General features: G+C 43.9%; 1 protein-coding gene across 4 annotated transcripts in view; it reads right to left on the bottom strand.

Annotated features, from left to right (window-relative positions):
- Positions 1 to 675: 675 nt before the first annotated feature.
- Positions 676 to 22,904, bottom strand: part of LOC309832867 (acyl-coenzyme A synthetase ACSM1, mitochondrial) — a 38,855-nt gene continuing 16,626 nt past the window's right edge. For all 4 annotated transcript variants that reach the window (XM_082670878.1, XM_082670880.1, XM_082670879.1 and 1 more), the window contains 10 exons: positions 22,350 to 22,490; positions 21,415 to 21,574; positions 19,401 to 19,480; positions 16,805 to 16,928; positions 14,521 to 14,601; positions 13,880 to 13,981; positions 5,554 to 5,681; positions 4,366 to 4,465; positions 2,503 to 2,622; positions 676 to 1,008 (listed from right to left, as the gene is read on the bottom strand). In XM_082670878.1, the coding sequence (XP_082527004.1) occupies positions 922 to 1,008; positions 2,503 to 2,622; positions 4,366 to 4,465; positions 5,554 to 5,681; positions 13,880 to 13,981; positions 14,521 to 14,601; positions 16,805 to 16,928; positions 19,401 to 19,480; positions 21,415 to 21,574; positions 22,350 to 22,490 (1,123 nt within the window). In that variant the 3' untranslated portion in view covers positions 676 to 921. The remainder of the gene's footprint in view (positions 1,009 to 2,502; positions 2,623 to 4,365; positions 4,466 to 5,553; positions 5,682 to 13,879; positions 13,982 to 14,520; positions 14,602 to 16,804; positions 16,929 to 19,400; positions 19,481 to 21,414; positions 21,575 to 22,349; positions 22,491 to 22,904) is intronic.

Below are 22,904 nucleotides of genomic sequence, written 5' to 3'. Positions count from 1 at the left end.
TTCCAGCCTCTGGTGGTTCCATCTCAGGCCAGAAGGATGGATGGAGTGAAGGGTTAGTTCACAGGACCACAGGCCAGGGGGGTCAGAGGGCTCTGGATGGCAGAGGGCATTACACAGTATAAGGAGAGGTGCCTGGGGAGGACTCCGAGCCCCTGGGGAGGGGCTGGGGAGCAAAGCTCCTGGGTCCCTGGGAAGGGCTGGACGAGTCCTGCAGGGTTCCTGGGCCCCCAGATGGCAGGTGCTCACTCACCTGCACTGGTCCAGGCTGGGACCTGCAAGCAGCAACAGCAGCAGCATTATTGGTGGGACGAGAGGCAGTGGGTCCACTGGAGGGTGCAGGTGAGGGGTGGTGTGGCAGGCAAGTGTCGTCACCAGGCTGGGCTGCCCTCCCCTCTTCTCCATTCCCCAGACACCACACTTGCCCTGCCTCCCGCCTCACCCCCAGTTGGGTAGAGGCAAGCCAGGCAGGAGCAGACCCCGGGGGCCACATGGACTGTTCCTCCTAGACCTCTATGTCCTGGTCGTCGACTGGGTCACAGAGTCTCTGGAACCAGGAGGGAGAATCAGGCCCTGGGGCAGTCTCTGATGGGGGTTGGGGGAATTACGAGGGACAGCATTTAGCACTGGATCTTTCCCAGAATAAACGCACAACAGACTCACTGTGGATGCTGAGTCAGTATTTAATTTGCTTCAGCCCCATTCTGAGCGCTCAGCTGGGCGATCTGAAAGGAACAGGGAACTTGGAGGAAGGACAGTGATTGATATTAATTTAAACGAACACAAGTGCTGGAATGTTGACACTCCTGGCTCTCTCAAGTCAGCTCTCTCAGCGCTCCTCTCCTCACCCTCACCATCGTGAGGGACCTGAGGCCGCCAGGCCTTTGGCCAGCATCACACAGTGGTTTCTGAGTTTACTGCCAGTTACATCTGACCAAACTCCTTCTTCCGGAGTTCACTTCTTTTTATCTTGCCAGTGATGGTTTTGGGCAGCTCTGAGACAAACTCCACCTGGTTGAGGATAAAGCAAACACATTCTGACTAAGTCTCCCCGTCATTTTTTATCAACCCTCAGCTCTCCTCCTTTGCCCTCTCACAGTGCCCCAGACAGGCTGGCGCCATGTGGGGGCCTTAATGGGGTCCACCATTTATGTCAGATTCTCCTCTGACCTCCTGAAGTTGGATGCAGCCCTTTGATGTACTTTGACCAGTGAAATATGAGAAGGAGTGAAGTGTGCCACATTTAACAGAAAAGGTGGGAGTCATTGAGACAGGCCACCCCTCTGTCCATCTCTTCTAGTGCTCTGGGAGGTACCTACGTGGTGGCTGCTCCTTTATCCTGGTCCCAGGATGAGGGGATGTGGAGCAAAGGCTCCGGGAAAGCTATGGTGGACAAGTGGCGTGAGCAAGAAAGACACCGTCCTTGTTATAATCCACTGCAACTTTGGGACTCTTTGTTACCCACAGTAACATGTAGCCCTTCCTGACTGGTACGCATCCTCTACTCTACTCTCGATAAAGCATCAGATCCTAATGTTAGCAGCATGAACTCTGTTGTCAGATACACATGGGGTTGAATTCCAGCTTCTATTTACTCTAATCTCAGGCAACTTACTTTGAGTCTCTAAGCCTCAGTTTCCTCTCTGTAGACTGGGATGATTATCTCAGGTTGTGGAGAGGATTAAATGAAATAATAATGCATGTAAAGCATTGAGTCCAGGGCCTGGTACACACAGTAAATGCTCAATAAATATTAGCTATATAGCTTTATAATATGTATTGATTGTAAACATTCAGACAATGCAGCAAAGTATTACTACAAAAGAAGGAAATTTTAACTTGTTTTTAAACATATCAGATAGCACTACGTATGTTATTTCTTAGCCTGCTTTTTTATCTCAATAATATATTATTGTGATATTTTACGTTAAAAATCTTCATTATCAGTTTAAATTACAGAATAATATTAAATTCCATGAGTAATTTCATCATTTCTCTATGCTGCACAGTTTTATAGCTTGTGCACAGCATTTAAAACAAATGAAGTTGAACAAAAAATATCAGAATGTATTACATGCTGTTAGGGTAAATATCATTTTGTTCTTTGTTGTTTGCTATGTATGTATATGTGTGTTGGGTTGCAATACAGAATGTATTTCTCATGACAAATAATGTTTTTTAATAGTTTGGAAGTTGCTGGTTTGGGTGTCTTTTTCAAATTTTGAAAGATTATAAATAACCTTCCTGGATATCCTTGGGCAACTGTCTGATTTTTTTCTTTAGGCTGACACTCCAGCAAAGGATGAGTTTCTGACACAGGATCGAGGTTCCATCCGATTCAGTGGGCTCCCTCACACCCCTAAGCTGAAATGCTTCTTCTGCAGAGAAAAATATTAGTGCTCTTGGCTACTTAGGCTTCACCCCAGACACTGTATGAGACTTGAGGCAGTGGAGCCCCCAGAACCACTCACAGGGACCAGACCCCATCCATCTGCTCTCGCTCACCTTCCTTGGGTACTTGTACGGGGCTGTCACTGACTTCACATGCTGCTGCAGCTCCTTGGTGAGCTGGGCTCGATCATGGGACAGGAAGTTTGGGGTCAGGACAATGAAAGCCTTCACTACCTGCAGTGAAGAAGCAGAGTGGAGGCTCAGAGAGAGGGACAACCAGAGCATAGTTTAAGGAGTAAATGCCTGGGACTTCCCTGGAGGTCCACTGGTTAAGACTCTGCACTCTCACCACAGGGGCCACGGGTTCGATCCCTAGTCAGGGAACTAAGATCCCACGTGCCATGCCACACTCGTGACCAATAAATAAATAAATAGAAATTTAAAAATAAAGAGTAGGGCTTCCCTGGTGGCGCAGTGGTTGAGAGTCCACCTGCCGATGCAGGGGACACGGGTTCGTGCCCTGGTCCAGGAAGATCCCACATGCCGCAGAGCGGCTAGGCCCATAAGCCATGGCCGCTGAGCCAGCATGTCCAGAGCCTGTGCTCCGCAACGAGAGAGGCCACGACAGTGAGAGGCCCACATAACGCAAAAAAAAAAATAAAATAAAAAAAAAATAAAGAGTAAATGCTTACTAAATTAATGGGAAAACAAACTGACAGCAGAGCCTTTGGAAATCCCGGGTTCAAATCTCAATGCTTCCAATTTCCACTCTTTGCCTTGGAACATTACTTAACCTATGTTAATCTCGATCTCCTTCTCTGCAAAATGGGCAGAGGACAGGTTTATTCCTCATCAGGTTCACGTAAAGATTCCATGAGATAATACACATAAAACGTGAAGCCAGGGCTTCCCTGGTGGTGCAGTGGTTGAGAGTCCGCCTGCCGGTGCAGGGGACACGGGTTCGTGCCCTCTTATGGGAGGATTCCACATGCCGCGGAGCGGCTGGGCCCGTGAGCCATGGCCGCTGAGCCTGCGCGTCTGGAGCCTGTGCTCCGCAACGGGAGAGGCCACGGCAGTGAGAGGCCTGCGTACCGCCAAAAAAAAAAAAAAAAACCCGTGAAGCCTGTTTAAATGTATTTGTATTCCTATCATTGTTAATATCACCATTTTCACTATTATTTTAGGTAGAGTTCTGTGGGCATTTAATAATAGTTAAGACCGGGCTTCCCTGGTGGCGCAGTGCTTGGGAGTCCGCCTGCCGATGCAGGGGACACGGGTTCGTGCCCCAGTCCAGGAGGATCCCACATGCCACAGAGCGGCTGGGCCCGTGGGCCACGGCCGCTGGGCCTGCGCGTCCGGAGCCTGTGCCTGTGCTCCGCAATGGGAGAGGCCACAACAGTGAGAGGCCCGCGTACCGTAAAAAAATAAAATAAAATAAAATAATAGTTAAGACCTTGTGGGCATTTAATAACGTTGGTAATTTATTAGTTTCCTATTATTATTTATGTCCTCATTTAACTTCTCAGGGATTGTACATAGAAGGTGTTCAATAAACACTTGTTGAATCAAGGATGCATGCTCTGGAGCCAGAGTGCTCAATTTCCCACCACTTATTAGCTGTGTAATCCAGGCAAGTTATTTAACCTCTTTATGCCTCTGTTTCCTTCTCTGCAAAAAGGTATTAAAAGAGTCCTTAATTCATTGTGTTCTGTGAGGGATAAATGAGCTGACACCCAGTAAGAGCTGATTAACTGCTAGATGGCAGCAGCAGCAGCATTCACTATCAGCTTCATTTCAGTCACAGATGAGGCCACAGTGCCCCCTGCTGACCACATCGTGTAAGCGCACGTGCACATCAACCATGCCCTCGCTTCACCCTAGGTCCAAGGCTGGGTAGGTATGGCCGGGAAGTTTTCCCCTCACCTGCCTTCCCAGTCCCACGCCCAGCCACGATGACCTCCACGTCCCGTTCCTCACCTCCCCTCGAATCGGGTCCGGGCTGCTCACCACAGCGGACTCAGCCACCGCTGGGTGCTCTGCCAGGGCGTTCTCCACTTCTGCCGGCCCAATGCGGTACCTGCAGGACCAATGGTTCCTTCTGAGCCAATTCCCGGGCGAGGGTGACCCAGGCCCTCAGATCGCATCTTTTGGAGAGACACATCTTCCCTTGGCACGGAGGGTATCTGTCACAGGGCGCCAGGGCCTGTGTAATGGGACTGAAACGTGAAGTCCTGAACGTTCCATGCTAAGAAATACAGGGCTCAGGTGCCCCCAGGTGAGAGAGGGGGTGAATGCTTCATCCTCCCAGAGCTCTGGGGTGGCTCAAGCTCAAGCAGCTTCCCCTGCCGTGAAAACTCCTTAGCGTAAACATTTGTACAAATTTTACAGCCTGTTCCTCACTGTATCAGCATTGGTTTTAGAAATGAAAAGCAACAAACTCAATTTTCCTGAAATTCCCAAGAAAACATGTTATTCTAGTGTAACGTGTCAATTTTTTTCTTTATAAACCATGTAAGAGTTAGGAACAACAGACTTGCAGTCAGACCGCCTTTGTTCAAATCTGGCCTGCACCCTGTACTGTCTTTGAAACTTCAGGCAACGTTTTTCACTGCTCACTGACTCCGTTTGCTCATGTAAAATGGGCATAATCATAGGAATTCCCTGGCTGTCCAGGGGTTAGGGCTACGTGCTCCCACTGCAGGGAGCACGGGTTCAATCCCCGCTCGGGGAACTGAGATCCTGCATGCCGCGCACTTGGGGCCTCCACACACATACCCTCCCCCCACAAAATAAAATAAAATAAAATAAAATGGGCATAATCACATCTACCTTACAGCATTGGGAGGTGGTTCGTATAAAGCTCTACAGAGAGTACGGTCACATAATACGTATTCCAGAAAGGTGAATTTTATTATTGTTTTTGTTGTTGTTATGTGCTTCTGTGACATGTGGTTCACTACAGGAGCACACAGAATAAGGTCCCTCAACAAATAGGGCCCAAAGTCAAGTCTTCCTTCCCAGTGCCTCTAACTTGCACGATGTCTTACTTTGGTTCAGAGTTAGGCTGAGAGTCCATCACCAAGGCATGAAGGAATGTCTGGGCATGCTACCTCCCACCAGGCTCGTGAGGGTGGTACCTTCTGGTTCAGCGTCAGCCACACCTACCCGGAGGCATTGATGACATCATCAGCTCTCCCCAGGAACCAGAAGTAGCCTTCTGCATCAATAGTTGCTCTGTCCCCACTGTTGTAAAAGTCCCCACACTCCACTTCGGCTGTCTTCACCGGGTTACTCTGCAAAGACAACGACACTCCTCTGTCAAAAGCAGTGAGTTTATAGAGATGATGAGCTACAACAATGAGCTCGGATCTGGGTTTGAATCCTGCTTCTGGCTCTACCTGGCACCTGGGCATTTTTTATAATCTCTCTGAGTCTACTTTCATTACATGCAAGCACTCAATGCATGCCCGTGGTCGATTAGTGAACAATGTTCAACCAATTTTAAGAACAATATTTTTTTATTTATTTCATTTATTTATTTATTTTTGGCTGCGTTGGGTCTTTGTTGCTGCACGCTGGCTTTCTCTAGTTGCGGCGAGTGGGGATACTCTTCATTGCGGTTCACGGGCTTCTCATTGCGGCGGCTTCTCTTGTTGCTGAGCATGGGCTCTAGGTGTGCGAGCTTCAGTAGTGGCGGCATGTGGGCTCGGTAGTTGTGGCTCACGGGCTCTAGAGTGCAGGCTCAGTAGTTGTGGGACACAGGCTTAGCTGCTCCACGGCATGAGGGATCTTCCTGTACCAGGGATTGAACCCGTGTCCCCTGCATTGGCAGGCGGACTCTCAACCACTGTGCTACCAGGGATGTTCCCAGAACAATTTTTAGAAATAACAACTCACTTTTGTGTGCCACTCCAGTAAAATAAAATTACCCCTAGAGCATAACTCTATTTTATTCCCTGTTATAAGCTCTGCATTTACAGTGGCTGGACAGATGGGAGATGTCAATAAATGTTTGCTGAATGAATTTTCTTCCCAAAATATTACCTTACTTGAGCCTCACAGAAAGCCTATGAAGTTGGTATTCATTAAACTTTTAAGATAATTGTATATTTGCATGCAGTTATAAGAAATAATACAGAGATCTCATGTACCCTTTACCTAGTTTCTCCCAATGGTAACATCTTGAGAAAATATAGTTCTATATCATAACCAGGATATTGACATTGATACCATCCACCAATCTTATTCAGGTTTCCCCAGTTTTTTACTTGTACTCATGTGTGTGTGTGAGTGTATCTAGTTCTATGCCATTTTATCAAGTGTGTAGGTCCATGTATCTACCACCACAGTCAAGGTACAGAATAGTCCCATCATCACCAGGATCTCTCACGTTGCTTTTATAACCACATCCACCTCTCTCCTCTCCCTTCTTCCACCCCCCTTCCCATACCTAACCCCTTGGCAATGACTAACCTATTCTGCATTTTTATAATTTTGTCATTTTAATAATGTAACATAAATGGAATTATATAGTATATAACCTTTGGGACTGGCTCTTTTTTAAAACTCAGTATCATTCTCTGGGGATCCATCCACATTGCTGTCTTCATCAATAGTTTGGTCATATTTATTGCTGAACAGTATCTCACGTTACGGATGAGACACAGTTTAACCATTCACCCACTGAAGGGCGTCTGGGTAGTTTCATTTTTAACTATTATGCATAAAGCTGCTGTGAACCTTACAGATTTGTGTGAGGCTGGCATTTTTTAGCCCATTTTACAGAAGAGGAAACTGATGTTCAAGGAGGCACAATAACTCACTCAAACTCACTCAGCTGGGCAGAGGGAGGGATGGCATTTGAATTTACAGCCTATGCATGTGACCACTACGCACTGTGTTGGGATTTATCTTCTTCTGGAACATGGAATAATTTTAAGAGGTTTCAGAAAAGAAATCTTTAAACATTAAATTACATCCTTTTACAGTCCCATCCAATTGGTCTGATTATATTGAGATTCTCGGACATATTTTTAAAAGCTCTGGAACTACCAAGAGTAAGATAAGTTTCCATTTCAGAGCATTTTTTGCCTTTAATTTTTAATTTTTATACAGTTTTAAAGGTAACTTTCCATTTAGAGTTATTACACCATTTCAGAACTTTTAGTGAAAATAGAAGTTAGCTAGAATTTAAGAAAATGTTTTGTGTGTATTATAGTTACGGTTATAATTGCCTCCTGTTTCGGGGAAGAGATACTGTTTTCCACTTGAGATACCAGATCAAATTCTGTTTTAAACAAATGCTTTAAAGTAATAATTTGATTTAAAGGGAAAAATAATGTAAGTAATAATATACATGGTGCATGGATGTGGCAGAAAATAGTTGACGTGGACTTGAATGACTGAAATTTAGGAGACACCACATCAAAGAGTACAGAAAAAGTCCCACCCCAAATTCATGTACCATTTGAACTGCTGTCCATCTCAGTGTACTCTGATACAGTTGACCTGACACATCCCTGTGGACATGTCTTCCCTGAAGGAAATGATATTTCTTGATGTCAATCATCTGAGGTAGGGTCAGAGATTGGAACCTTGCAGATGGGACTACAACACTCAAGGAAGGAATTCCTTTGTCTCTCCGGGCCTGAACTTCTTGGAAGTAGATCTCAGAGCCATTGAAGAGCTCCTGAATGGTAGGAGAATAGTATCACATCTACCACACAGAGAGGGTCAGAGTCTACAGAGGCACCAAATTGAGTTCTTCACCTTGACTACTTTTAAAAAGTGCTACTGGTTGGTGATGTCAAGAAAACATGGCAAATGAGGAAGATTTAAGGTCTCATTTCCCCCAAAAAACCACAAAAAATGTACAAGAAGTTGAATTGACTATGTACAACATCTGGGAAAGAGTCAAAGGCTTAAAACAACCTTATAAATACCCAATCAAGAAAAAGCCATCTTAAAAATGGTACAAAGTTTTGTGACATTTTATTCACCCTTACTCCAGCCTTTCTCCTGCATGGCAGTTTTGGTCTTGAGCAGATGGCAGCCCAGTTCCCAGTTCCCCTGCTCCAACCAGAGAGAGCAGAGAAGATCTCATTTGCAAATCATTGTACACACCTGTTTTAACCTGTCTCAGGATAACTGGAGGACTGGTGCAAGGCACGCAGTTCATGTAACTCAGAATATAAGTGGGAAAAGCAATAGGAACTGTTCATAGGAGCTACCTGGAAGACCACAAAACTGAAAGATGCCTGAGGTAAGAAATTATGGGTGGAGATATACAATAGATCATCAAGGTCTGGAGGAGAAGCTGGGGTGAGATTCTTTCAAGAAATTAGGATATTCAAGACAGCTGTGCACATGGCGGTATTTAGAAAACCATGCACATACCTGAGCAAGACGTGTGCTCACAAGAGTCCTAAGAAGACCTTAAGGTTTCACCTCAGACTGATCTCTAGGCGCAGAGCAAGCTGAGCTAAGTGGTGAAGGAGTACCCCAGCACAGACCTAACTTGTACATTGGTTGTTCTCTCCTTTTTGTTGTGATTGGTATTTTTGTTTGTTTGACCTCTTGACACTCAAGAAAATCTCTGTCAAAACATTAGCTGAACATGAGCTAAATGATCAGAGACTTCAGTGTGATCACACATGGCCAATAACTGTCATTGCAAGAAGAGTTTGGAAACGTCTCAAAACAAACATACTGTTATAGGCTTCAACAGTCAACAAAACAAAACAAGAACAACAACAAAACCCCAGACACCCCAACCCCCAGGGAAGCAGGAGAATCTGATTTCCAGAGTTACCACATTGTAATAGTGAGAGGCCCAATATTCAACTAAAAATTACAAGACATACAATGAAACAGAAATCATGCCTCAGGACTTCCCTGGTGGTCCAGTAGTAAAGAATCCACCTTCCAATGCAGGAGAAACAGGTTCGATCCTTGGTCGGGGAACTAAGATCCCATATGCCGTGAGGCAACTAAGCCCATACACCACAACTACTGAGTACGTTTGCCTCAACTAGGCAGCCCGCATGCTGCAAACTACAGAGCCCACACACTCTGGAGCCTGTGCGCCACAACTAGAGAGAGAAAATCCACACGCCACAACTAGAGAGAAGCTCACATGCTGCAACAAAAGATCCCGCATGCCGTAACAATGATCCTGTGTATCGCAACTAAGACCCGACACAGCCAAAAGTAAAAAATAAATAAATAAAATAAATAAATATGTTTTAAAAATCATGCCTCATTCAAAGGAATGAAATTAATTGACAGAAACCATCCCTGAGGAAGCCCAGACATAAGACTTACTAGACAAACAGTTTAAATCAAGCTTGTTAAATGTGGTCACAGAGGTAAAGGAAGAAATGGACAAAGCACTACAAGAAGTCAGAAAAGTGACATGTGGACAAAATGAGAATATCAACAAAGAGATGGAAATTATGGAAAGGCACCAAACAGACATTCTAGAAAAGGGCAATAACTAAAACAAAAAATTCACTGAAGTGTTTGGCAGTAGTTTAAAACAGGAATAAGAAAGAATCAGAGAGTTGAAGACAGAACAATAGAAGTTATTGGGTCTGAGGAGCAAACAGGAAAAAAATTGAAGAAAAGCAAACAGAGCCTAATGGACTTGCATGACACCATCAAGCAGACAAACATGTGCATTATGAGAGAAGGAAATGAGACAGAGAAAGGGACAGGAATAGTATTTGAAGATATAGGGGCAAAATCTTCTCAAATGTAATGAAACACATGAATTTACAAATACAAAAAGTTCAAAGAAATCCAATAAGATAATCCCAAGAGACCCACACCAGGATACATAAAAATCACAATATTGCAAGCCAAACAGAATCTTGAAAACAGCAAGAGAAGTGACTCATCACATACAAGGATCCTCAGTAAGATTATCAGTTGATTCTCATAGGAAACCTTGAAGGCCAGAAGTGGTGGGATTACATATTTAAAGTGTTGAAAGAAAAAAAACTATCTATCAAAACTTCTCTATCCTGCCTTCAAAACGCTCCTTAAAAATGAGGGAGAAATTAAGATATTTTCAGATAAAAGCTGAGGGCGTTCATTACCACTAGACATGCCCTAGCAGGTATGGTAAAGGGATTCCTACAGATTAAAATGGAAAGACTCCAGACATGTGTCAAATCCATATAAAGATATCTTCGGAAAAGTTAAGTGTGTGGGCAAAAAAGCTTAGCTAACATCATTCTCACCGGTAAAAGACTGAAAGATTTTCTCTTAAGATCAGGAACAAGACATGAGAGCCTGATCTCACCATTTCTACTCAACAAAGTATTGGAAGTTTACCCAGATCAATTAGGCAAGAAAAAGAAATGAGGCACCAAAATGAAACAGAATTAAAACTAGATCTGTTCACAGATAACATGATCTTACATGTACAAAACCCTAAAAAACTTTCTCTCACACACACAAATTGTTAGAGCTAATAAAGGAATTCAGCAAAGTTATAGGAAAGAAAATCAATGCACAAAACTTAAGGTGCAGTTCTATACTTTAACAATTAACAATCCAAAAAGAAAAAACATCAATAAGAATACAATACTAAGGATAAATTTAGTATAGAAGGTGAAAGACTTGTACACTGAAGATTAAAAATCACTGCTGAAAAAGAGAAAGAAGACATAAATAAATGGAAAAGCATCCTATATTCATTGATTTGAGACAATATTAAGGTGACAATGCTGCCCAACATTATCTACAGATTCAATGCAATGTCTATCAAAATTTCAGTGGTGTTTTTTGCAGACATAGAAAAACCCATCCTAAAATTCACATAAAATCTCAAGGGATCCCAAAATGTAAACACAACCTTTAGAAAGGAGAAAAAAGTTGGAGGACTTAAACTCCTGATTTCAGAAACTTACTTCAAAGTTATAGCAAACAAAACAATGTGATACGTTCATAAAAAGAGACATACAGACCACTTGAAGAGCATAGAGAACCCAAAAAGTAACCCTCACATATACTGTCAATTAATTTTAGGCAAGGGTGCCAAGACTATTCAGTGGGAAAGACAGTCGTTTTAACAAATGGTGCTTGGAACCTTGGATGTCCACATGCGAAAGAATGAAGTTACCTTATATCATACACAAAAATTAATTCAAAATGGATCAAAAACTTAAATGTAAGAGCTGAGCTTATGAAACTCTTGGAAGAAAACACAGAGGAAAATCTTGCCTTGGATTTCACAATGATTTATTGAATATGATATCAAAAGCACAGGAAATAAAAGAAAAATATTGAATACATAAAATGTTCACCAAATTTAAAAACTTTGTATGTCATAGGATACTATTAAGAAAGTAAAAAGACAACCCACTGAATGGGAGAAAATATTTGCAAAGCATATAATTTGCATATCTGATAAGGTATTAATATCCAGCTTACATAAAGAACTCTTACAACTTAGAAAAAACAACAGCAGAAAAATGAACAAGCCAATTAAAAATGGGCAAAGAACTTGAATAGACAATTCTCCGAAGATATACAAATGGCCAATACGAACATGAAAAGATGCTAGTCATTAGAGAAATGTCAATCAAAACCGCAATGAGTTACCACTTCAAACCCATTAGAATGGCCATTATTAAAAATAAACTGAAAATAGCAAGTGAGTGTAAGGATATGAGGAAATGAAAAGCCTTGTGCATGTGGAAAACATGTATGGCAATTCCTCAAAAAGTTAAACAGAATTACCATATGATCTAGCAATTCCATTTCTGGGTATATAACCAAAAGAAGGGAAAGCAGGGACCCAAACAGTTACTTGCACAATCAGTGTTCATAGCAGCATTATTCACAAAGGCCAAAAGGTGGAAACAACCCAAATGTCCATCAAAACTTGGTATATACATACAATGGAATATTATTCAGTCTCAAAAGATGACAGTTTGCTAAAACATGGATGAACCTTGAAAACATGGTGCTAAGTGAAATAAGCCAGACACAAAAGGGCAAATGTTGTATGATTCCACTTACATGAGGTAACTAAAATAGGCAAGTTCTTAAAGACAAAAAGTACCATTAGAGGTTACCAGCTGCGGGGAGATGGGGACTAGGCAGCTGTTGTTTAATGGGAACAGAACTGCTTCAGGGGATGGAGGAAATTGTCTGCAGATGCATGGTGGTGACGGTTGTGCAATATAGTAAATTTTACTCAGTGCTACTGAACGGTATGCTCAGGAATGGTGAAAAGGGTAAATTTTATATCATATATATATATAAACCTACAATAGAGTATAAGGAAACCTGCTGTAACGCTTCATCAGACAAACCCTAATTAGCAGAGTTTAAGTCATGCCTCAATAAAAAGAAAATAAAAGAACAGAATATAAGCCAACAAATCTCAATGGAAGAGTGACATGTCTCATTGCCATGAGAACGTGTGAAATGAAAGAAATCAGTGTGGCCATATGTGAAGACATCTGTGCTAAATAAAATATGTTATTTACAATTTTTTTTAAGTCATGGCTTTGGACCATGCCAGTTCAATTTAACCAGAATCTCTGTGGTTGGATCCAAGTATTTAAAAAAAAAGAACCCCTCAAATGATTCTAACGTGCAGGCAGTATTAAGAACTGCTGATCTAGATACCTGTTACTCTGTGTTCATTTTCCCTTTTATCCAACCTTTACACTGTGCTACTGAGAATTAAGGCTAAGGCTTGCATGATTGCTTCTGGACAATAGTACCACAGGGGGACAGGGCCCCACCCACCCACCCAAGGCCACAGTGTGAGCACAACAGTGACACCAGTGGCTGTGACTTTGTAGAAAGGAGATGGAGTCTGAGATCAATTTCAGGGTCTGTCTACCCTTCTGCGGTCCATCTTGGAAGCTGAGGTTTTCCTCTTAGTGGCCACTGCTAGCTAGGGTTTGTCTGATGAAGAGTTACAGCAGGTTTCCTTATACTCTATTGTAGGTTTCTGTAGTCCCTGGATTTCTCATTTAGAGTTTGGGGTCCAAAACACACCACTTTGAATCCTAGGCCTGCCATTTATTTGACATGGGAAAGACACGTTAAGCTTCCAATCTGCAGTTTCTTCCTCTTTAAAGTGGGGATACTAGCGCCCCTGGAGGCTCAGCGAGTATAATAGATTTGTTTGCACCCTGTTGGTAAGTGCGGTGGTATGATGTGAACCCAGTCAAAGCCAGCATTCTTAACCACAAGAGATCACTGGACCCCAAGTCTGGTGGTTCTGAAGCCAGGCTGTTTTCTACCCCAACAGTCAGCCCATAAGTGCCAGACGGGTTATGACAGAAAGGGATGTGGGAACACACTATGAGCTTTGAGATTAATTAGAACAGGTTTCATTGACTTGGAGTGAATAAAGGAAGAAGGAAGAAGTCTCAAGATGCAGAGTTGAGTCCAGTCCCTTAGCACCTACACAGCTCCCTGCAAGGATTCTTGGGCCGTGTGGGGGCAGATGGGGTGTCCTTACCTCATAGCACATGAAGACGCCTATGGGCCTGGTGGGCTTGATCCTGATGCCAATGTTTCCTTCAGTGTTGGGCGGCAGGATGTTGCCCTTGTCATCAATGATCTGGAGCAAGAGACCTGTGAATCCCACCCTGCAGGGATCCCCAACACTCCTGCCCCACCCAAACACTGCCTGGCTCATTCATGTGACACAGTGGGGGTAGTTGGGGGAGGGGGTTGTGGTAGAGGAGCCCTGTCAGAAAATAGAATAAAACTGTCAAAAGTCTTTGAAATCAGCAAATGGTAAAACCCAAGCCACGGGTCTATGTGTTTCATGCATATATAGACATCACAAATGTGTCTTCAAGCGAGAAAACACGGATCAGGAAAAACTAAAGGCACCAGCAGTGGAGAGAGCTGCCTGTGCTACTGCAAGTACTCTTTCCCAGGCTCGGTGCATGAGGCCTCTGGCTGTCCTGGCAAGCTGCGCTCACGCCCAGGACATTGCAGTTCTCAACTGAAAACTCCCCAGGAAACTGGAGGAAAAGTAGGCGGAGAAGAGGAGGGGGAATCTGGAGGTATGACTGGTTCTGTCACCTCGTGTCACACAGTGGTCCAACCCCAGCCGAGCACTAATGTCTGCCAATGTCTTTACCACCAGACCTGAATGTCGTAGGGTGGGATGGCCTTCCCCATGGAACCTGGCTTGATCTTCATCCCCCGGAGAGTGCCACAACTTATTCCCTGTTCACAAGAGAAGAGAACTGGGGTTGGCGAAGCGTCCAGGCTGATCACAAAAACACAGCATCCTTGCTTACAGATGTCATTTGATGCTGTGCAAAGAGTCCTCGTGGGGACGCTAGAAGGCATCGACCCGACTCTAGTCAGCAGACATTCACTGCACCTGACATGGACTGGGCCTGAGCCCGGTGCTGGGGCTACAGAGTCCAGTGGGAGAGGCCATGAAGAAACAGAGGAGTGAGCCCGGCTGTGGGCATGTAACATAGGGTGTGGAGTGCCCACTGTATGCCACACATGTGTCCCTGTGCCGGGGAGGGCCATGAGTATATTTCACAACCATTTACTTGTAGCTGCCTCAACTGCTTCTCAGAGCTGTGCTGAGATTATTCAGATTGTTCACGTTGTTCCCCTACCCCCAGGTCTTCCTGATGAACCTTATTCCTTCTTTATGGTTCTCTAAATTATCATTTTCCTAAAGTTAAGCGCTTTACACACAGAGAGACCAAGGTTTGAATCCTGACTCCACCACTCACTAGCTATGTACCAAGTAATCCCCCTTGATCTCCTCCTCTGTCAAATAGGGGTAATTATAACATTATCGCTCAGAGTGCTTGTGAGTGTGTGCCAGGCACACACCAAGTATTCAGTAAACAACTACTACTAGCTATCATTCAGGCCCTAATAAATGGAAGTTGGGAGATTCTCTTTCTGTGGTATTTTTCCCCACACTTCTATTGTTGCTTGTCTGTTTCCCTCAGTAGATAATGAGCATTCAGAGAATAGAGATTGTCCCATCCATCTCTGCACCCCCAGCATCTAAACACAATACCTACCTAAAAACAACAGTGACAACCATAGCTGCAATAGGGGTTAGACACTGTGCCCAGAGCTTTGTATACTTTCTTTCTTTTACCTTAACATAACCTGGCAAGACTGGCATTATATTTCCATTTTGGAGATGGGGAAGCTAGACTCTGCAAGATTCAGTGATATGCCTACAGTCTCGAAGCCTATAACTGGCAAGGCTGAGATGTGAACTGGGGTCTGAGCTCCTGAGAGAGGAAGTACTTTCCCCTTTGCTATGTCACTGCTTACACTACAGGCACGTGGAAAATGTCACAGAAATGAGTGGATAGGTGTGAAAATGTTTGGAGAAATAAAGCACCATCCGGGTATCGGGGAGTATTCTGTTGTTATGAATAGTTGATGCAAACGGACTAGTGTCATGGGTGTAGCATGTAGTTCTAACCTCACCCTCCCTGTCTGAATGCAAACTGAACCAGCAAGGACAGTCCTAGAGTCTTAACATTTCTCAATCCTGGAAGAAGACCCAGTAACTGATTATTTATTTATTTGCAAAGTAATGTCAGAAAAGTATGTCAGTTGGGACTAAAACAGCTATTTTGCTACAGGCCCTGAGATGACAGTCATACATCTGTCAGCTAAAGGGATGATAGGGAAGTAGGGGAAAGTGGCTCTGCCCAGCATCGGAAATGCATTGAAAATGTGTTAGAAGTGAGATACCTGCCCACACTATCATGGATAAAGTCCTTGAGATTCAAGACATGCATGATGCCCCGCCCACCTGACTGGTCAGTGATCCTCTTTGGGACCACTGTGTGTGTGTGTGTGTGCGTGTGCGTGTGCGTGTGCGTGTGCGTGTGTGTGTGTGTGTGTGTGTGTGTGTGTGTGTGTGTGTGGCGTGTATACAGAAGATCTCTCCTCCTGCTAGTTTCTCACCATCAAAGCTGTGTGCTCTCCTCATAAACACCCAGAAATGAACTAGTGAACTTCCGGGGCTAGCTCCGGCCTGCTCCTGTGGTTGCTGCCTAGGAAGGGACGGTGAAGTGGACAGGACTTGCAGTGGTGGCTTCCATGTCTCTGGAGAGTGCCTTCTATGCCAGTGCCCCTCCTGGGCTCCCTTAATTATAACTAATTATCACAGGTACAGTGGCACCATGTCCTTAGATCCCTTTCTAAGTTTTTGTCCAATAGTTTTCATCACATGGGTCTTTTGACAAGTTGATGAGCTGCAACTGTCCTTTCTGCAAATTTATTTGGGACAAATAAGCCTAGAGCTCTGGAGCCTCCCACTGGCTCTGAGCAATGCTGTGTGCTCTGCACACACTCATAGCAGGATTCAGCTCATCTGCTGGGCTCAGTGGACGAGCACATCCTGACTGGCCCAGAGGGACCCTTCACCTACCGTTTCTGACTGTCCGTAGGCCTGGTAGAGCAGAACGCCTGTCTGTCTTCTCCACAGCTCTTGCTCCTCGGGCAGCAGGGCCTCCCCACCAGTACAGCAGTGCTCCAGGGTGGGGAACCTGAGACTGAGGGGAAGGCAAGGTGTCAACAGAGCCTCCGCAGATTGGGCTTGGGCGCTCTGCCCCAGGCCCAGGGAGAGCTCAGAGCATTGTCATCTGGATCATTCATCCTTCTGCTTCTTCGCTTTCTTACTTGCCTTCTGGGCATTTTCCTGGTGGTCAAGTCCAAGTGGAAGTCATTTCCTGTTGGTACCTGTTAACTCATCTGGCAGGGGTAGGTGGTGATGGTGGTGAGGCTAATGGGTTAAATCAGGGAGATCAGGATTGAATATGGATGTTGAGGTAACAAGAGGGAGAAAAGTGTGCTTGGAACACATTCTAAGCATTCTACATGGCTAAGAGGGTTATTTTTTTATTTTTTATTTTTTTTGCAGTACGCGGGCCTCTCACCATTGTGGCCTCTCCCACTGCGGAGCAGAGGCTCCGGACGCGCAGGCTTAGCGACCATGGCTCATGGGCCCAGCAGCTCTGTGGCATGTGGGATCCTCCCGGACCGGGGCACGAACCCGGTCCCCTGCATCGGCAGGCAGACTCTCAGCCACTGCGCCACCAGGGAAGCCCTAAGAGGGTTATTTTTATAAACCATAAGGGCTGAGGGATAAGACCCCAAGGATATGCTAGGATGGTAATAGAACTGTACCGCCTTCTGGGAAGAGTGGGCTTATGTGAACTGAAGGCCTTTTGTGTTTCTGGCTGGAGAATGCAAATTTGGGGTTGGAAATGAATTGCTCGGGACATCAAGGAAGACCAGGATTCATGTAAGTAAAGAGAAGAAGGATCACAGGTAACAGCCCTGAGAGCAGGAATTTGGGAGAGAACAGAAAAGTCTGCTGTGAATATTTGCAGGAGTTTGCTAGGTACGTTGTGCGATATAAATCCTCTCATCTATTTTCCCCATGAAGATTTCCATAAATAATACAAAAACCATCACAAAATAATGATGGATTCCCTGAAGGAAATGGGTAGAAGTGATTGGGGTCTTAGTACCACTTTGCACGGGGCTGAGCTGAGCCAGCTCGTAGGGATGAGGGAGGTGGCAGAATCCCTTGTCACCCTCTCCTCATATATACAGAGCCTGTAGTGATGGACAGCAGGGCTGGCTTCATGGAGGGTATGTTCCTCATTCTTCTTGAGCTTTATCCAAAGTACACAAAATGGGCAGAGTCTCCAATAGAGGCAATATTCATGCCCTGGTTGAATTTGTATGGGGTTTGTTCACCATCTCAAGAACGTTGCAACAAGTAGCTGTAATATGAGCTTTGAAATACAGTTGGAAACATAATTCTGTCAGATTGAGGGTTCATGAATAAAATCAAGCTGTATTTCAGTTATCTTCATAAATTGAACTCCTTGATATTTTAAGTCTTTTATGTCTAAAACATGTTAGCTCTGATTCTGAAGTAGCCATTTCAATTTCAGAGTCGCTAAAAGATACATAAACAACCATAAGGTTCAAAGAGCAGATTTCAGGTGAGCTAAAAATTAATCCACAAACATGGGGAAATGCAAAAATAAAATTACAGTGTGATACTACATGCCCATCAGATTGGCAAAAATTAAAACTTGAACAAAAACAAATATTGTCAGAGATGTGGAACAATGGAAATGCTCCTACCCTGCTAGGGTGAGCATACCTTGGTTCAAAACTTTGGAAAATAAGGCAGTAGGGTGCATGTCAGTGTGACCTAGCAATTCCTCTCCCAGAGAAGATCTACAGCAACGTGTGTTTACGTGTTTATGTACATGTTCAAAAATTCAATGCAGCATTAATCATCAATAGTCCCAAACTGAAAACTACCCAAATGCCCAATAATAGAACTGAGTTAAAATGTGCTACTTTCATAAAATGTAATGTTATACAGCAATGAAAATTAACTCCAGCATTATTTAACAACACGGACACTTCTTAGAAACATAATGTTGAAAAAAGAAGCCAGATATTATGGAATAATGTACGATTACATGAAGCTCAAAAGCAAGTAAAGTAATTTGCCTAGGGATATTTCCTGTGTAAACTATGCGGGAAAATAAGGAAATGAACCATAAAAGCCAAGACAGTGGATTCCTTTAGTGGACATGGAGAGGCATGAGGAGGTCTCTGGGGACACTGGCCATGTTCTATTTTTGGACCTTGGGTGAGCGGTTGCATAAGTGTTTTATATTCAACAATTCATTAATCTGTAAATGTATATATTATATACTTTTCTGTATGTTTATTTCATAACAAAATGTTTATAAAAGTAAAAACCCACAATGATGCAAGGCTCACTCAGTGTTTCGTTTGGTTCCCTGAATCCTGTTTAAAGAACCAATTAGACTAGCTGCTAAATATCACCACCAACATTTACCCCCCACCACACACACACACACAGTATCCTCAAAGAACCATAGCTAAAATCAGTCAGACCACAGTGCATCAGATTACTTAAAATCCTACCCGAAGATTCCTGTTACCAACCGCAACCACATCTACCATACCTGGTGGAATTCTGCTGCAGAATCATTCGAAATACAGAGGGCGCAGCAAAGCATTGGGTAATAGGGTATTTGAATAAAGTCTAGAAAGTTAGGAGAGAAAAAATTTTATTTTTGCAATTAAGATTTAAAACATAGATTTGTTATTAGCATTTAAATTCTGACCTCTCCTCTAGGAGAGCCCATTTATTCATCTGTTAATTCTTTCAGTATACCTACATTGAGCATGAATTCCGTACATGGCATTTGTCAGGTACGACTGGAGCAACACAAGAAAGTCTAAGTTGAGGGGATGGGTAGGGAGGGAATGAAGGGAAAGTTTTGTTTTGTGAATTTGAATGGTAAAATTTTAATTTAACATTTTTCGTTTTAGTCATCATCTCCCATCTTCAATAGGAGAGACTGAAACCAAGTAATTTAAAAAGTTTATTTTTAAAAATACACGAAAGTAATAATTGTAAAGTAAATTAAACAATTGAACTTTCAAATGCAGGGTTTGGGGTAAATTTGTAGACTCAGTTCTTTGAAATAATTCAAGCTTAAAATACACTGAGACTGTGGGGACACCCCTTGTAGGGGAAGGAGAATTAGACCTGGTGGGGGAAGGAGAGAGGTGGATTCATTGTGGTTTGTGCAGTTTTATGCCTCAGAGACCGGCAGGATGCAGGCAGAAAATAATGACGGAGAGGCAGATGTTGACATAGGGGCAGGGAATGAGAAGTGGGAGGTACAGTTTCAGGTGCTGGAGGGATGAGCAGATGAACTTAACCAACCAGCAGAAAAACAGGTGGAAACTAGCCTGGAGGGAGGACTGGACAGTTTTGGGAGCCACCCGAGTGGACGTACCTGCTGGAGAAATGGAAGTACAGGAAGCTGCTTAGAGGGGAGGGAAAGTTGAGGGCAGAGCCTTGGATGACTACGGTGTTCAGGGGTGAGCTGGGGGAACAGGCGGTAGCTGTAGCAAGTGGAGAATGTTCTGTGGAGCAATCTGACCTTAAGGGAGGAGAGACGGGGCTGGTCCGAGGTGTACCAGCGTGAAGGGCAGGTGTTCTTAGGATGAGGAACTTTGAATATGTTTATGGACTGAGGGAGTAGAGTCAATGAAAAGTGAGAGATTGCAAATACAGGAGAAAAGGTTTAATGAGTTAAAGATTAATAGAGAGGGGCTCCAAACACAAGGGCAGGGAAGAGAACAGGATCGGCAGCAGGTGTCGGGAGGGAGTTGGACGTTGAGAGGTGAAGGGGCAGGTCTGCCTCTGAGACAGAAAGCAGGGGAGTGAGCGGAGACACAAAGACAATTTTTAAGTGAAGAGAAATACGTTGAAGGAGTTCACGCAGGTGACCTCAGTTATTATCATGGTGTATGCATACCAGCAACTGCTACCACTTACTGAGTGTTCGCTCTGGGCTAGTCTCAGGGCTAAGCACTTTACACACCTTTCCTATGTCGTCTCATTAATATTCCCAACAATTTTGTGGCGATAGTAACCATTAGGAGTCTCATTTTACAGATAAGGAAACTGAAGCTCAGAGTGGTAAGCAAACCACTAATAAATGTCAATCATGGGATACGAAACTAGATCTGTCATATTCCAAGGCCTTTGTTTCTAAATATGTCATTAAATTGAGTAGCCACACAAATACAACATTCACACACCAGCTACCCGGCCCTGGTAGAGCCAGGATCCAGGATCCAGGAGACCTGAGCTTGTTCTGTTTGCTTTCATTTCTCAAAATGTATATTCTGGTTCCCAGGTCCACAAAGTCTGATCCATAGGTCTAGGGAAAGGTTTGGAATATGTGTTTTCTTCAAAGTTACCTCTTGATGTAATTCTGATACGATGATTGATTCAGTGCTTCACACTTTGAGAAACGCAGAGCCAGGGTTATATTATGCTAAGAGTTATACTAAGAGGCTTCTTTGCTAATCAAGTATTTTCTCAGTTGGATCCAGTTTTTGAACTCGAAATGAGTTTTTTCCGGGAGTTTGTTGATATCGAAAGGTTCGTCTTCTTACCTGTACAATGACCTTGGGGTCAAACTGGGGCAGATGATGGACAAAGACTGTAGATCCCGCTGTCCATGGTTCAAGCAGGGACCCCAGGACAGCCAGAACCCAGCCTGTGTCTGACAGGCACCAGAGGACATCAGATGTCTTCAGCTGCAGTAATTTCCTGCTAACTCCAAAATACAGTTAGCCTCAGATACTATTCTGACTATTATACTATCCTTCCCTTCTCTCCACCCGCATTCCTCCAGGATTTTGCTACTCAGTTGTTATCATTAGCACAGATACCAACTATCTACGAAAAGCCTTCTCTGTCCCCCTGGTCTGGTTAATAAGGTACAAAGTATATAGAACGTGGTCTGGTTTGAATATTACTAGTTGGGGGATGGAAAGAAGGGAGAAGAGTTTCGTTTAAAATTGATTAAATGGTTAACCCAGCTTCAGCCTCTATGTTTGTTCCAGGTTAGGGCAGTGGCTTGGAGTGGCTTAGTTCCAGGTATTATTTTTCCCTAACAGTTCATGACTGGGAAACTCTATGCCGAATTTGTCCACAATCAAGGAGAGGAGAGGACCTGTCACGTAAGGTCACATTGCTGGAGCATTTTATCTTTCCCCACCAAACCCTGGAACTACTGACAGGGACACAGGGGCTTGTCATTTGTGTGGTTTGCAGAATGCCTGCTGTTTCCACCCACATCTCCTCCATGCCTCCTGTAAAGGTGCTCAGGCAGGACCCAAATGTGCCTCCTTTGTCATTCAGATGCCTCTGTCAGCCTATACTTCTCATACCCTTAGGGGTCTGAACCAAAGAGAGCAGAAAGGATAAACAGCACGGGGTCAATTCCACCAAGAGTTCCTTTCCCAGCACATACACATACACATATACATACACACTTCACCCCAGATCCGTGGCCCAGCTTCTAAGCTGGTGCCCTCTCTCCTACCATGAAGGGAAGAAGGATCGCAAAGCAAGTCCATGGCTGTGCTTTGCCATCTTGGGGAAGCCTGTGGTCCCACTGGTGAAGAAGATGGCCATTGGGTCCAGGGTCTTTGACTTAATACAGGTGTGAACTGGGGATTCTGATCTGCAAAGGGATTCAATACAAAAGGACAGAAGTCATGTTGCCTGTTTTTCCATCCTCTGGGGAAGCAAAAGAAGCAATATGAGTCTTGGAGTCAGAAAACTGGGGTTTGCAACTCCCAGTATTAGGCACCAAACAAAGTTTATGGGTGACTTGGATAGGTGGACTGACATTTCTTCATTTTAAAAAGTGGGGAAAATATGATGTATTAGTTTTAATTGAATAAACATTGAAATAGTATTTCCAATGATTCCAGACAATGCTCTAAATGATTTACAAATAAGAACTCATTCAATCTTCAGAGCAACCCTAAGAGGCAAGTACTGCTTTTATGCCCATTTTGTAGATGAGGGAACTGAGGCTCAGAGAGGTTAGGTAACTTACCTGAAGACATATAGCCAGCAAGTTGCAGAGCCA

Source organism: Grampus griseus (genome assembly GCF_964374135.1).
Source record: "Grampus griseus genome assembly, chromosome: 14".
In the NCBI taxonomy this organism is placed as follows: domain Eukaryota; kingdom Metazoa; phylum Chordata; class Mammalia; order Artiodactyla; family Delphinidae; genus Grampus; species Grampus griseus.
Note: the sequence above shows the minus strand (reverse complement) of the source record. Positions and strands in the feature narration are given on the sequence as shown.